This window comes from Petaurus breviceps, unplaced genomic scaffold, assembly GCF_028583685.1.
Source record: "Petaurus breviceps papuanus isolate PSGF00001 unplaced genomic scaffold, PetGlider_PUasm1.0 154, whole genome shotgun sequence".
NCBI classification, from domain to species: domain Eukaryota; kingdom Metazoa; phylum Chordata; class Mammalia; order Diprotodontia; family Petauridae; genus Petaurus; species Petaurus breviceps.
The window spans coordinates 2,485,422-2,501,993 of NW_027185715.1; the positions used below are offsets into that span (position 1 = coordinate 2,485,422).

At 41.0% G+C, this 16,572-nt stretch overlaps 1 protein-coding gene across 1 annotated transcript in view; it reads left to right on the forward strand.

The window, feature by feature from the left end:
- Positions 1 to 16,572, forward strand: part of ATP23 (ATP23 metallopeptidase and ATP synthase assembly factor homolog) — a 31,304-nt gene that overhangs the window by 10,066 nt on the left and 4,666 nt on the right. The window contains exons 4-5 of the mRNA XM_069080545.1: positions 3,507 to 3,644; positions 8,446 to 8,529. Coding sequence (XP_068936646.1) covers positions 3,507 to 3,644; positions 8,446 to 8,529 — 222 coding nt within the window. The remainder of the gene's footprint in view (positions 1 to 3,506; positions 3,645 to 8,445; positions 8,530 to 16,572) is intronic.

The window sequence follows — 16,572 nt, forward strand, 5'->3', positions numbered from 1 at the left end:
GCCACCGAGGGGAGTAGGGTAGAAAATAGGAGAGGTTGGCGGAGCTTCTGTGAGGCTTCCACTGATGGGGCTTACGTGTGTGGTGGATGCAGTGAGAGGTATTTTGTGGCTTTGTCCAACAGTGCTTGGTAACCTGGCAGCAGGAACAGAGGATATAGTGAGAAGGTTATTTAGAAGTGGAGATTTGCCAGGTGAAGATGGCAGAAAGGTGTTCTAGGGTGCTAGTGAGTGGCTGGGAAAGTGAGTGAAGGCAGCAGTGGAGAATGACAGGGGAGAGTGGGGAAGCTTGAGGGACTGGAGGTCATGATGGAGCTGAAGCCCAAGGTTGGTATACGTGAAGGAGCTGGAGGTGAAGATGTTGGGTTCAGGGTGGGCGAGTTGGACAGCTTGGAGGTGGAAGGGTTCTGAAGCATGAGGAAGTATAAGGTATATCCACAGCAGACTCCCTGGAGGTGGCAGCAATGGGTGGTGGTAAAGGTGTCTGAGATGGGGATGGGACGCTAGCCCAGGAGGCCGGTGGCACCTTCGGGGGCTGGGGCTCAGGTGACCCCTTGGATGGGGGAGGAATGCTGTTTGTGAGCTCTGGAAAGGCCTTGGCCCTTGGAGCTCAGCTGCGAGCTAGAACAGAATGGAAAGGGAGAAGGGGACTGCCTTGGCCAGGACTTTCTCTGCACCTTTTGTCCTGGTCATCCACGATGCCTGGAATGTGCCCCCCTTTCCCTCTGCCTCTTCCAGGATGCAGCTCAGGCAGCTCTTTCTCCATGGAGGCTTTCCTGATCCCCTCCACTGTTAGCGCCCTCCTTCCCTAACTGCCTCGTTCTCATTGTCCTTATTTGTGTTTCATTCTGGGCATACTCGTATAGGTACTTGTTGGCTCCCCTGTTAGGTGTAAGCTGAGGGGAGGGATTTTTTCATTCTTTGTATTTGAATCCCTAGTACTTGTCCAAGTTCCTGGCAAGCAGTAGGGGTTTAATAAATGCTTTCTGAATGCATATATGAATGGATGTGGTCACTTTCGTGGGTGGTTGAGGAAATACAATCAATCAGTAAACCTTTATTAAGCTCTAACTATTTGGCAGACACGATGTGCCAGGCATAGGGATACCAGAAAAGCCAAAGACAGTCCCTACCTTCTGGAGCTTGGGGGATACTGTGCAAACAAATAAATACCAAGCAAGCCAAATGCAGGATAAATAGGAAGTGATTAAAGGCGGGAAGGCACTGGAATTCAGAGGGGGTGGGAAGGCTTCCTTTTTTTTTTTCTTTTTTTGGAGGGGTGAAGGCAGGGCAGTTGGGATTAAGTGACTTGCCCAAGGTCACACAGTGTTAAGTGTCTGAGGCCAGATTTGAACTTAGGTCCTCCTGACTCCAGGGCCAGTGCTGTATTCACCGTACCACCTAGCCACCCACGGGGAGGCTTCCTGTAGAAGGTAGGATTTAAGTTGGGGCTTGAAAGTTTGGGAGATCAGTAATCAGAGTGGAAGAGGGGGAGCATTCCACACCTGGAAGACAGAGAAAATGCCCAGAGCTGAGGTCATCAGGAGGCTTAGCAACATGGTGCTGACACACCTGCAGATGATGGCAGGGAATGAGGGAGAGAGGGTGACTGAGTCAGGTGCCGGAGTCCCTTAGGACACTGGGAAGGTATTTTAGACACGACTAGACGTGGAGACAAGTCTGGGAGGTGATGGTGTAATTGGGAACTCGAAGTTCAAAGGAGGAATGCTGTCTTGTGGTGTTTCTAGCTGACAGTGTCTCCTATTCTCTAGTGATGTAGAAGGCACTGCTTTCAACAAGGTATTTGATTTTACTTCACTTTATAGATAACTATACACCTTCATCACTAGGCATCCTGCCTGCTGCCTTGTGCTCTAGACCATGGTGGGAGCACAGTCGTTTCAGAATTATTCCTACTTTCTAAGACCCTGAAGCCCCAAGAGGGTTCTAGTGATGACCTTGGCATCAGGAACTCATCCCTTGGTGTCATCACCTTCTCCTTAACTCCTTGAACTATTATGGGCTTTTTGTCCCTTACATGAAATAGGCGGGCTGAAAAGTGGATGAAATAGAGCCTTAAAATTAACCACTTGGTCAGGAATACCGTGTTTCCCCAATAACAAGACACTGTCTTATTAGTTTTTTTGGACAGAAAAACACCAGAGGGCTTATTTTCAGGGGAGGGCTTATTTTAATGAACATTGACAGCAATTTTAATAAATAGGTAAATGTGAACAAAAAAGTGTACCTTTATTCAATAATGAATTCATAAAGAACAGGATGACGCGCTCACTGCTGCAGCTCTGATTGGATGCAGCTCGGAGTGCGGCGTGTGTTTCACCCGGGGGGGGACTGTGCATACAGAGGGTACCGTAATGTAGCATGTAGCGCAGGGGATCACCTTCACTACAGTAGCAATCTCAATAGGGCTTATTTTCGGGGGAGGGCTTATTTTAGAGGAATCTTACACAGTAAGGGGAGGGCTTATTTTCGGGATAGGTCTTATTATCGGGGAAACACGGTATGTTGATTACATTGCTGTACATACCCCTAGTACTGTGCTTAATGCTGGGGAGGAGGCAGAAAAAAAGTGAGACAAGCATGGTCCCTGTTTTTTGAGTGTTCTGCACACAATAGGCACTTAATATTAGAGAAGAAAGAGGTGAGCTGGTACAAGTGCTGAATCGAGTGCTGAATCAAGTGCTGAATCAGATGGTTCAGGCTCTAGGTTCTTCAAGAAAGGAGAAGGTAGAGCCCAACGTGGACTAAAACCATGTTGGGGACCACTGTGGAAGAGGCAAGATTCAGAATGGGTCTTGTAGGATCCTTTTAAAAAAGCAGCAAAATAACAGAACTGTGCATGTGCACAATCATTTTAAAATTCTTGTTTGTATTTTTGTTGATGAAGATACATTTAAAAATGAATCACATTAAATTAAAAAAAAATATGGGTAGTTGGGGGCAGCTAGGTGGCACAGTTGAGTAGAGCACTGGTCCTGGAGTCAGGAGGACCTGAGTTCAAATCTGGCCTCAGACACTTGACACACTTACTACCTGTGTGTGACCTTGGGCAAAGCACTTAATCCCAATTGCCCTGCTTTTCCCCCTCCCAAAACACAACAAAACAAAACAGTATGTGTAGTTGGCATGTATATTGGTGGTAGGAAGCAGCATGAATAGCATGAATCAGTCTAGGGAGATGGCACTTATGGCATGGATGGGGGTGATTGGGTTTCCCTAAAGCAACGTATACTTTTTGGGTGGGGAAATCTGGCTGCTTTGCTTGCAAGACAAGCTGAATTTGTTTTTATGTCCAAGTTAATTGGGGAGCAGCTTGAAAGTAATGTGTGATTTCACTCGTGTGATGTAGAAAGTTGGTACAGCCTCTGAAGACATGTTCTGTGTGTGGCAGGCATGGAGGGAATTAGAATCTGGGAAAGAAGAATAGTACAGGCAGATAAGATGAAAGAAAAATTAACTTATTGTCCTTTTTATCTTGTATTCCACAGATAGTGCTGTGTCAGAATAATATCCATAATCAAGCTCACATGAACCGAGTGGTCACTCACGAACTAATCCATGCGTTTGATCATTGTCGTGCTCATGTTGACTGGTTTACTAATGTCAAACACTTAGCCTGTTCAGAGGTAAGGCACACCTCTTTCTGTTTGGTCAATGTAATTCCTGATTTTAGTTTTCTTAAGTATGAGACCTTTCGTAATACTCATATGCATTATTCAAGTATGGTATAGATCACTAATTTTCTCTTATTTATTTTATTTTCAATTAACAAGTACATATTTCCTTCCTCCCCCTCATCCCCATCTTCTCCCTGCCCCTGGGCCCATCTCTTTTGGTCTTTGGGCTAGTTATGTTATAAATATCATTTAAACAGATTTTGAATTTCAGCACATACCTCAGAGTAACTTTTAACAGTTTCAAGCATAACCAGGGATTCATATAGTGACAATGATTAAATCTTGGTGTGCAATAAATGATTGGTTAATTATATGGGGAAAACAGGGCATTCTGGTTATTCCAGAAATAAACATTTAGTCATCTTTATTTGTGTCTCAAACAAGATCAATAAAAGTAGCATTTACCAAGCACTCTGATTTGTAGCTAAACACACGCACATATTCATACTCAGGAATAGATAAGCTGAATAACATTGTTCTGACCACACATTCTCAAAGATTTCATTAGTGCATTATATGTAGTCCCTCTGTATCGGTGTAAAAGCTTGCTGTAACACTTTTGGACTGACCATTTGGCACAATTTTGGGATGAATGGTAATGATCTGAACCAGTTACATGAGTGCAGCTGGTGTTAACTACTGAGTTAGTCTGCTTAGTGTCGCATTCACGATGCTGATCTTGCGGCCCTAACTGCTCCTTACAATTCTGTTTTATCTAACATGGCGTGGTGCTTATGTAGGTTATTCATGTTATAGACACATGTATACTTTACACATGTACCTCAAGGGTACAATTAAATGAGAACGCTAGTCTTAATTAATGTTCAGATGATTTCCAGATCTCACACATTTGCATATACCCATGGATCTTGCTGTCTGTATTTCAGTTAAAATTAATATGCAGTCCCAAATACATTTAATTTTGAGCTGTGTTATTTGGAGAGGAGACTGAAACCTTGGCGAAAACTTGTTAAATGTTTGCCTCCCTTGGGTGTTGTGAGAATTAAGGCCTGTTTAGCAAGTTAAAATATGTTAAATGCCTTGAACTCCTCTGAGTAATGAGGCTGTTAACTGTAAAAATAATGAGGCATAGGCCATTCTGCTTGTGCTGAGCAGATGTCACGAGGTCTAGTGATTATGGCATCTGTGTGAATAATTTAAAACTTTTTCATGTATTTGTTGGGATTATTTGGGGGTTACTCTGCATCCCTGCAGAGACAAACACGGGACAAATGTGCCTGAATTGTCCAACCAGCCACACACTGAGTAGAGTCAGTTGGGTGTCCTTGATTCCTTATGCTGGAAGAACTGATTTGTTTTATCTGTTCATCTGTTTAGCTTGTGGCTAAATAATAGATGGGACTATGGAAGAAGAATGTCACGTCTTCCATAGGGATTTGAGATGCCACTTTATGTTTACATTTATACAGTAATAGCAACACTGTAAAAACAAATAAAATTGAAAACTATAAGAATCTGATCAATACATTGACCATCCATGATTCCAGGATCAATAATGAAGCATGTTCCCTACTTCCAGACTAAAGGTGAGGAATTTAGGATGCAGAATGAGAAATATATTTTTTGGACACTGCCAATGGGAAAATTTGTTTTGCTTGACTGTGCATGTTTTTACCAAAGTTTTTGGTCCTCCCCCCCCCTTCGCTCCCCCCCCCCTCCCCAGCCAGTAGAGTTGGGAGGTAGGAGAGAAAATAAATTTCTGCTAATTAAAAATAAAGATTTGTGACATAGGAAGTAGGTGCTTTAAAAAAAAATAACAAAAGCCAAGGGCTTTTCTTGGTTATCTGGAGGTGTTTGACCTAAAGATGTGGTTCATATTGAAGTGTAACCTCAGGCATTTAAGACACTGATGTATGAGCCACATTTATCACTTAAAGATCCCCAGAACGCTTTCTTGGTAGTTTCTAGGAGTGTTTGGGTTTACACTTAAGCAATTGGAGGCCTCACATCTGGTTTTAGCAGATAATTGGCTATATCAAGAAGACCCCGGTGTGAAATTTAGAAATAGCACTTTCTGATAGATGGAGAGAACTTGGTCTGATATCAAGTGTTTTATAGAACATAAAATAGGGAAAAGTATCCTTCCTAAAGGTGTTTGCCACCATCAGGGAGGACCTGATGTTCCATGTTTGTGGGTGACACTTGATCAGTCTCTGAAGCATGGTAAGATCTCAGGTGAACCATAATCACTAAGAAGATCATGGCCTGATTACTGATATGCAAATAATATGTGTAAATAAAAAGCTCGGGCACACACCTGAATGGAAAGTGATCTGGGCCCAGAACTGCAAGAATAAGAAGTGGTTGCATTGCCTTTGGGAAATTATGCGGATCTTTTATTGACCCAAAACTTCTTCCTGAAAGAAGAAAAAGCCATCTTTTAAATACCAAACAAACAAGAAATAACATGATGGACAAGGTGACTGCATGATTGGCAGATTTTTAAAAAGATCATATTGATGTTTTTATTTTACACATTATTGTCATTTCCCAATACTTCTTTGTAACAAACAGATTCAGGTAAGCAAAACAAATCTACAGTATTGCCCTCAGTCCACACTTTAGTCTACCACCTCCCTTCTGATAGAAGTCACGTTTGAGTGAATTTTCTACTTCATCTGGATGCTTGGTAGCATGTAGACCTAGCCTATGGTTACAGATTTTTTTCTTTTTTTTTCCTCATTCTTTTTCTTTAAAAGAAAAAAAGGTGTTTAACAGGTATTTTTGAGTCAACCATACTCATGTATAGCTTATTCTTATCCTAGGTTCTAAATTAAGGGATATTTTCTGATATTTCTACATTTATTACAAAAAATTACATCTTTCTGATTAAATAGCTTTGAGCCCCCAACCAGGTTGATTAAATATTAGATATTTTTATTTCATAAATTGGAGAAACCTCTTTCCCCATAAACACTTACTTATCTCTCTTTATGTATCCAACCCTCTAATATCTTAGGCTTAAATACGCATCAGTTTTACTAGCTATACTATTTACCGTGTTTCCCTGATAATAAGACACTGTCTTATTAATTTTTTTGGGACAGAAAAACACCAGAGGGCTTATTTTCAGGGGAGGGCTTATTTTAATGAACATTGACAGCAATTTTAATAAACAGGTAAATGTGAACCAAAAAAATGTACCTTTATTCAATAATGAATTCAATAAAAAACAGGATGACGCACTCACTGCTGCAGCTCTGATTGGATGCAGCTCGGAGCGCGGCGTGCGTTTCACCCGGGGGGGGACGGTGCATACAGAGGGTACCATAATGTAGCGTGTAGCGCAGGGGATCACCTTCACTACAGTAGCAATCTCAATAGGGCTTATTTTCGGGGGAGGGCTTATTTTAGAGGAATCTTACACAGTAAGGGGAGGGCTTATTTTCGGGATAGGTCTTATTATCGGGGAAACAGGGTATTAGTAGTATACCAAACAATTCAAGACATAAATGATTACAATAGATCAGCTAGGGGAAAGATCATACTCAAAGTCACTTATACCCATCACTTCACTTGCTGACCTCTCCTCAGTTCTGGAAACACAGTCCCACATTAAATTCTTGCTGGATGCCACTTAATGCCTCTCCTTAAGAATTCTCTTCATGCTTTTTGCAGGATAAGGGCTAAATCCATTTCTCTCAGGAAGTAGGTCCTCTGGGGCTTTAGGCAATAAGTCCTTTAAGGCTTCTCTGTCTTCTGTTCAGCCATCACAGTTAGCAGCCTTTCCAGGATGGGGTAGCTTGATGGCTCAGCTGATCGAGCACTGCCTCAGATACTTACTAGCTGTGTGAGCCTGGGCAAGTCACTTAACCTCTTTTACCTAAGTTTCTTTCCCTGTAAAATGAGCTGGAGAAGGAAATGGTAAACCACTCTAGTATCTCTTCCAAGAAAACCCCAAACAGGGTTACAGAGAGTCAGGCATGATTAAACGACTGAACAGTAGCAACCAGAATGACAGTTAAACTCTTAGTCTCTTCATAAGCCACCCTATTTCATAGGAGAAGTGGGGAAAAACCCACACTGTAATCCAAGATCATTTGCTGCTTGTAGTTCTGTGTGAGAAAAGCAGTGCCATATTGTTTCACTCTCCTGCCTGGACCAGCTCTAACCCCAGCCATGCTTGGTCTCTCTGGCCATCTTCTGTCCTGCTTTGTCCTCACAGAATGACAGAATTGTCACTTCGAGATTCCTTACTTCTAAGGACATCTAGAGTCTCTAGTGGGAGTGCCTGTGGCCTCTATTGGAGGAGCCATCAAAGCTGGTTAATACCATCTCACTGATGATTTTTGTGTTTCATTGGTGTTCCCCCTTCCCCTGCTGCCATGTAACAGAACCCTGTACTGTAACCAAGAAGAAAAGCTAAAACCAACTGTCACAGAGTTTGACCGTATATGCAGTACTCTGCCCTGATAGTCCTCCACCTTTCTACTCTGAATAACTCCTGATTTTTTCCTCAAGAATTTCCTTATTATGCAAACATGCTTTAGCTTTAATTCTTCTTTAAGTTTTACAAATATAGTGTCCCCAAAGTCTTAGCGCAGTCAGTCTTTAATATCTTAAAACTACTCTAAGACTTTTGAGACACCCTGTATTTTCTCTTGGAAAAATGGAATGATTTTGTATAGTTCCCCAACTAATTTTTTTGAAACAGATGATATATTAAAGATATAAAATAGACAATATGAGCATTGCCTTCCCTTTTAATTATTTTCCATTTTTGTGGTAGGTTCGAGCTGCTAATCTCAGTGGAGACTGCTCACTTCCCAATGAAATGATCCGATTTAATTTTGGATTAAAACAGCACCATCAGGTAAGAAACAAAACAAATTCCCTCAGCAGTGTTGCCAATGGGAAGAATAGGATTAAAAAAGATCTAATGAATGAGGTTTGAGAGCCTTGATAGACAGGTGAAGGAAGCATGTATGTATATTGGTAGAAGAATAGTAAATAGATGATCCTTAATGACTTTTGGGAGGTGGTTAAAAATTTATGGACTGGTTGAAAATGTATTTCCTTTGTAGATATCTAGGCTGTAAATGAAAGGATGGTCTAATTGAGTAGACATTTTATGTGCGTTCTTGAGGCCTGAGAGCTAAGGAGTCACAATTTCATATCTATGACCCTGCTTTCTAAGATATACTCAAACCCAACACGATGGAACCAATAGCCAGCTTGCTAATTAAATGAGAGCCATCCTGTCTTTGGTGCTTGAAGTCAATAGTGTAATACATTTGGAAGGTGGAATGGATCCGCTCCTGGAGTGACCAAATGAATCCTTAGAACGTGGTATGTTCTACGTCAGGGTTGGTTTCTAAAGTTAGTCGGGTTTCACCTAAAATAGCTAGACCACAAGATTTGAAACAGCCTTAGACACTAGGATCTGGAAAATAGGCGATCTTGTTTCAGAGGGAAAACATACTGTAATTCAAAATCAGGTTGCTGTTTCTAGCCCCAACTCGTGTGTGGTATATGAAGAAAACCTTGGTGTGTTGCTGCTAGCTGGACTAGTCGCAGATGTGTGTCTTCACCCTGGCTATCTTCCACCCTTCCCTGGAACACCTGCTTCTCCTTCCCCTCTCCCTCCCTTCCCTTGTCACCACTCCCCAGGATGTTGTTTCCTAGTACTACTGGAATAGAAGCATCTTATGCACCAGGATTGTCTTCCTTTGGAACTTGAGTCTCCCCTGCTCAGCCCAGTGCCTGGCACATAGTATGTATGAATTCCTCAGAGAGAGGAGGAAAGGGCCTGGATTGGGAGTCCAGAGGCCTCAAGGCTCTGGCATTTATTACCCTGTGATCTTGGGCCAGTCACAAGCTTCCTGGGCCTCACTTTCCTCACTTGTAAGATGAAGAGGATGGACTAGATGGAGAGATGGTGCTGGATTTGGCATCAGGAAAGCCAAGTTCACATGCTGCCTTTGGAACTTCAGCTGTGTGACTATGGCAAGTGATATAAAACAGGGATAATATCTACAGTGTTCTCTTCATGGAGTTGCCATGAATCTCCATTGTAATGAGGCATGCAAAATATGTTGCCAACTTTAAAGAACTGTGTAAATAGTTATGATAAGCAGCAGCCTTAAGGTACCTTTCTGCTCTGGACCATGTGATCCTAGAAGGTGAGATAGACCAGAAACAGGGGTGGCTAGGTGGCACAGTGAGTAGAGCACTGGCTGTGGAGTCGGGAAGGCCCGAGTTCAAATCCCGCCTCAGACACTTAACACTTACTAGCTGTGTGACCCTGGGCAAGTCACTTAACCCCAATTGCCTTACCTTACCCCCTTCAAAAAGACCAACAAAAGAATGATAGACCAGAAGTTTCATAGAAAAATTGGAAAGGAGAGGGGAAGGGATCCTTTCTCACTTGATCAGAATTGTCTGGAGAGGGGCAACATGAATTGTTGTGTGTGAATGGAGAGCAATGCACAAGGTCAACTCACTGGTCTGCTGGTGACCTTGCTAATTAGTACTAAGTAATTGAGGCTTTCTTAGGAGGTAGAAAATTTCTTTATCCTTACATTCATGTATGTTGCCCTGCTACCTACTTAGCAAAATTTTTATTTAGAATCCTAGATACTACAAGATTATTTTCACACCCTGTTGCTTTTCCTAACAAATCTTTTTTGGAGTTTTTTGTGAAAAAAACGGTTTAGTACTCAGTGATAAGAGACCGGGAAACTCCCTGCAGATACCAGTGAATAGAAAGCAGTTAGTACTGTAGAAAGCTATCACAGAAGACATTTTCAGAGGATTATTTTTATCACTATCGAATCAGGACTGATTTGATCAAATTAAGAAATGAAGTGAGTGTTGAAAAGTTTGAAAAATTTTTAATAATATATTTTCATGAGAAATTCATTTTTCAGATGGAAGTTATAAGAAGACTTATTGGCTAATATTAATACAAATAATAATATTACAACTATATTGAAGAGACTATGCACATATATGTGGACTTATAAGAATTCTGTTTAAATTCTTGAGGAAGAGATCTTGTATTAGAGAAGGAAAGCAGCTGACAGCCTTGGAGTAGGCAATAAATGTTCCAGTGAATGGAGAAAAGATCTCATTTTTCTTTAAGCCCTTGAATACCTGTTAGTGCTAGGCAGATAGCTATCTATATATCAGTGTCAGAGATAAGTAGATATGTAGTATTGTATGTCGTGAAGATTAGTGCTAACATTGCCTGTGTAGAATGGATGTGATCATAGTTAATATAGTGATTTTCAGCTTATAAACTTCCTTCTCCACAATAGCCTTTGAGGTAGATAGGCTAATATTATCATTACCATTTTATACATGAGGAAACAGAGGCTCTGTGACTTGACCATGGTGACAAATGACCAATAGAGAATAGAATAGGGATTTGAACCCTAGTGTTCTGACTTGGGCAGCTAGGTGGTGCAGTAGGTAGTATGCTGGATTCTGAATCAGGAAGACCCGAGTTCATATCCTTGCCCAGATACTTTGAACTCCAAATCTAATATAGCTGTGTATCACAGAGCAATTCACTTCCTCTCAGCCTCAATACCCTTACCTGCAAAATGAATATAATAATAGCACCTATCCTCCAGGTGTGTTGTGAGGATCACAAAACTTCAAGCATTATATAAATGCTGCTATTATTATTATTCATCAGCATATATATATATATATATATATATATATATATATATATATATATATATATGTATTTTTTTTTTTTGCCTTTTGGAGGGCAGTTGGGGTTAAGTAACTTGCCCAAGGTTACATGGCTAGTTTTTTTGTGTGGGTGTTAAGTGTCTGAGGCTGGAACCAAACTCAGGTCCTCCTGACTCTGGGACACAGCACTTTACTCACTGTGACACCTAGCCGCCCCCAGCATATATATTTTTGATAGAAAATGTAACCAAGAAAATTGTTCCTAGAAATAAATGGGAGATCTGGCTGTGATTTTTAGGAAAATACTAAGAGGTAACCTTAATGACTCTAAATTTCCCCAGCAATGAAGACACATTTATTAAAAAAACCAGATGTGAATATTCTGGCATATGGCTGTAAATTAAAAATTATTACTGCTCAGAACAGTGGATACCTGCATGGTATGTAAATGGTGGCTGTCATCACCATCATCATCTTCCTCATTATCACTAGTGTCCTGAGGGCAGGTGTTGCATTTCTTTGTCTCTGCATTGCTTAGCACAGTGTCTGGCATGGAGTAAGCACTTAATTGCCTTTTTGAGCCTCTTTTGCCATTTGAGTTAGTCTGTTTTTTAAGGTGTGATTTTCCTCAGTCAGGCCGTTGACTCTTATTTCGTAATTTTCTTGCATTGTTCTCATTTCTCTTCCCAATTTTTCCTCCACTTCTCTTATATGCTTCTTAAGGTCCTCTATGGCCTGTAACCAGCTTGTATTTTCCTTTGAAGCTTTTAGTGCAGAAGTTCTGACTTCACCATCTTCCTCCTGTTCCATGCTTTGCTCCTTTTTGTCCCCAAAATAGGAATCTCATGTTGGAATCTTTTGTCTGCTTTGTTTCCTTTGCCTGGTCATGTCGCCCCTCAGTCACTTGACCCCTGGGCTTTTTGCCACAGTAGGATTGTGCCACCAGACAGGGGAGCTTTTGTCCCAAACGCTGGGGTTTTCTCAGCTGCTGGAGGTATTAGATGGGTGCCCTCTCTGAGGTCTCTGCATGCTCTGGCAAGCTGGACACACACCCCAGGACCTCCACCCTAGACTGCAATCCAGATCCAAGCAGGTTAAAGCAAGAGCGATTACCCCTCAGACTGGTGCTTGGTCCCCCTATACTCTGCAGGGCAGGAGCTGAAGCTGCCACGTGGCGCTGGCTGGCTGTGCTGGCGTCTCAGTGGCTTCTTGCCCTTGTCCTTTGCATGTCTGTGTTGATAATTCTGGAAACAGCCCCAGCTGCTGCTGATTTTGAGTCCCTCCAGCCAGTGGCTGGTCAGACCCACCCTGGGGCTAAAACCTCTGTTCACACTCAGGGGGGCCTGGGCTCGGCTCCCAGAGCACTGTGCTGGCCGATTCCTGCCGGCCTGCCGGGCTGTCCTCAGTGGGAGGTCAGCTTCTCTGTGTCATTTTGTGGGTTTTGCAGCTCCAAAGTTTGTTCAGAGTCCCCTTTTTACAGTGAATGGGGAAGGTGGAAGCTGGAGCGGCTTGGAGGTCGTGTTTCTACTCCACCATCTTGACTCTGCCCCCCACAATTTTTTTGCCACCACAAAAAGAGCTGCTCTAAATATTTTTTGTATGTATAGGTCCCTTTCCCTTTCCTCTGATCTCTTTGGGATACAGGCCTGGTAGTGGTATCTCTGGGTCAAAAGGTATGCATAATTTTATAATCCTTTGGCCATAATTCCAAATTGTTCTTCAGGATAATTAGACCAATTCATAGCTTCACCATAAATTGCAGTTCTCAAATGAAGCAGCAGCATACACACACATTTTTTTTTTGTGTGTGTGTGTATGTTGTATGTACAGTGCTTTACCAAACCTTAATGTCTTATATAAATGTCAGCTATTATTAATCTATGATTGAATGAGAATTTGAGTGATTTTGTCAGGTTTGTGCCTTGGCTGGGAGGCAGAAAAGGTGGTTTCTGGAGAATGGTTGTGACCCTCTGATGGGGCATAGAGGAAAAGGAATGAATGAAGAGGAGAGCTTAGAAATCAGTTTAACCTTTAGCTCTCTGTGCATGAAAATATACTCTCCTGCCGCAGACATGGTGGGAAGATTATGGAAGCAGGTGAAAGATTAGTGAAAAGCTGCAGCATTGGGCATGGAGGTAGAAGATTTAAGCGCATTCAATTTTGATTCTGTTGTGGTGCTGGTTCTTTCTGTTTTCATTGTGCATATTGTTTTACTGGTTCTGCTTACTTTTTTTTTTATCAGTTTGTGTAAGTCTTCTCAGGCTTCTCTGCATTCATCTTGTTTCTTATAGGACAGTAATATTCTTTTTTTTTAAATTAAATTTTATGCTTATATTTAGTTTACATGATTCATTTCCACAAGATTTTGAATTACAAATTTTCTCCCCGTCTTTCCCCTACCAACTACCCCAAAACAGTGATCCCACTGTATACCCCCTCCACCAATCTGCTCTCTCCTATATCATCCCTCATTCCCCCTCTGACTTTCCAGTAGGGCAAGATGGATCTCTGTACCCCAGTGCCTGTATATCTTCTTTCCCAGTTGCATGTAAAAAAAAAATGTGTGTGTATATATATATATATATATATATATATATATATATATATATATATATTTAAACATTTTATTTTAAAACTTTGAACTCCAGATTCTTTCACTTCCTCCCTTGTCACCCACCCTTACTGGGAAGATAAGCAATTCAATATAGGTTGTACACGTGTAGCTATGCAAAACATTTCCATAGTGGATGTATTGTGAAAGACTGACTATATTTCCCTCCGTCCTATCCCGACCCCCTCTTGTTCTATTCTCTACTTTGATCCTGTACCTTTTCTTTTTTTTTTTTTAACTAATTTGTTTGTTTCCTTTTAGTTTACAGGATTCAATTCCACAATTCCTTGAGTTTCACATTTTGTCCCCCTCCTTTCCCTCCCCCCCATGGCGGCTTATAGTCAAGTATGGGATTTGTAAATACTTTCACATTATACATTAGTCAGGTTATAAGGACGGATTGTACCAGCTGGAATGAAAAATGGTAAAGAGGACATAAAACCAAATAAGAGAATGAAAAAGATCAGGTATTTTGCTTCCACCTGGATAGAAACTTAGTTCTTTCTAGTTCTTTCTCTGGATGCCCATATTTCTCTCCATCGTGAGTCTTTTGGGATTGACTTTTATTACTGCATTGCTGAGAAGAGTCCAGTCTATCAAAGTTGGTCATCACATATACATTGTGTCTGTAATTGTGTACAAATTTCTCCTCTTTCTCCTCCTGGTTCTACTCTTCTCACTCAGCATCAATTCGTATAAGCCTCTCCAGGTAAATATGAAGACCGTCTGCTCCTCGTTTCTTATAGCACAATAGTATTCCATAACATGCATATACCACAGCTTGTTCAGCCATTCCCCAATTGATGGGCACCCCCTTAATTTCCAATTCTTTGCTACCACAAAAAGAGCTGCTATAAACATTTTTGTACATATGGGTCTTTCTCTCATTTCTGTGATCTCTTTGGGATATAACCCTAGGCGTGGTATTGCTGGATCAAAGGGTATGAAAGTATTTATAGCCCTTTGGACATAGTTCCAGATTGCTCTCCAGAAAGGCTGGATCAGTTCACGACTCCACCAGCAATGCATTAGTGTTCCAATTTGCCCACATCCTCTCCAGTATTTGTCATTTTCCTGTTTTGTCATCTTAGCCAATCTAACTGGTGAGATGTGATCCTGTCCCTTTTCAAAATTGGGTGCTTCCAACTTCCCTCCCTCCTAACCTGCCCTCCCTTCTATCATTCCCCCCCCCATCCCCTTCACCCCACTCTCCTGTAGGGTGAGATACTCTATTTAGTGTGTATGTCATTCCCTCCCTAAGTCAAATTCAATGAGAGTAAGGTTGACTCATTCCCTTTTTCCATCCTGTTCTTTCCCTCCATTTCCCCTTGCCTCTTCTGTATGAGATAATTTGCATCATTCTGTCTCACCCCATCTCTTCTCATTATATTCCTCTCTCACCTCTCAATTTCACCTTTTAAGTATCCTCCCTTCCTTTTCAATTGGTCCTGTGCCCTTTGTTTATGTATACTTGTACACATATATACACACACTCACATACGTATTCATACACTCATCTACTCTCCAATATAGACATATATACACATACACATTTATATTCCCTTCAACTATTCTCATACTGAGAAAAGCTTCATAAGTTACAATGATTTTTTTCCATGTAGGAATGTAAATAGTTTGACTTTGATAAGTTCCTTATGTTTTATTTTCCCAGTTTACCTTCTCATGCTTCTCTTGCTTCTTGTATCTGAATGTCAGATTTTCTATTCAGCTCTGGTTTTTTCCTCAAGAATGCTTGAAAGTTCTCTATTTCATTGAATGACCATATTTTCCCCTGAAACATGATACTCAGTTTTGCTGAGTAGGTGATTCTTGGTTTTATTCCCAGCTCCTTTGACCTCTGGAATATCATGTTCTAAGCCCTTTGATCCCTCAGTGTAGAAGCTGCCTGATCCTGAGTTATCCTGATTGTGTTTCCACAATATTCAAATTGTTTCTTCCTGACTGCTTGTAATATTTTCTCCTTGATCTGGGAATTCTAGAACCTGGCTATAATATTCGTAGGAGTTTTCTTTTTGGGATCTTTTTCCAAGAAGTTATTGGTGGATTCTTTCAAGCTCTATTTTGCCCTCTGGTTCTAAAACATCAGGGCAATTTTCCTTGAAAATTTCTTGAAGGATGATTTCTAGCTTCTTTTTTTGAACATGGCTTTCAGATAGTCCAGTAAATTTTAAATTATCTCTCCTGGATCTATTTTACAGGTCAGTGGTTTTTCCAATGAGATATTTCACATTGCCTTCTATTTTTTCATTTGTTTGGATCTGTTTAACAGTATCTTGATTTCTCATAAAGTCACTAGCTTCCATTTGCTCCAATCTAATTCTGAAGGGATGATTTTCTTCAGTGAGCCTTTGAGATTCTTTTTCCATCTGGAAAATTTGGCTTTTTAAGGCATTCTTCTCCTCATTGGCTTTTTTAAAAAAAATTTTTGGAGGGCAGTTGGTGTATCAGCAATGCCATATTCACAATGCCTATAGAGATTAAAATATGCTGATATAATTATCCATCACAAAATACATCAGGTTTGCCATTTTAAGGGGAAATAAACTAGAAAATTTATTAAGATACCAAAAGACTGAGTCC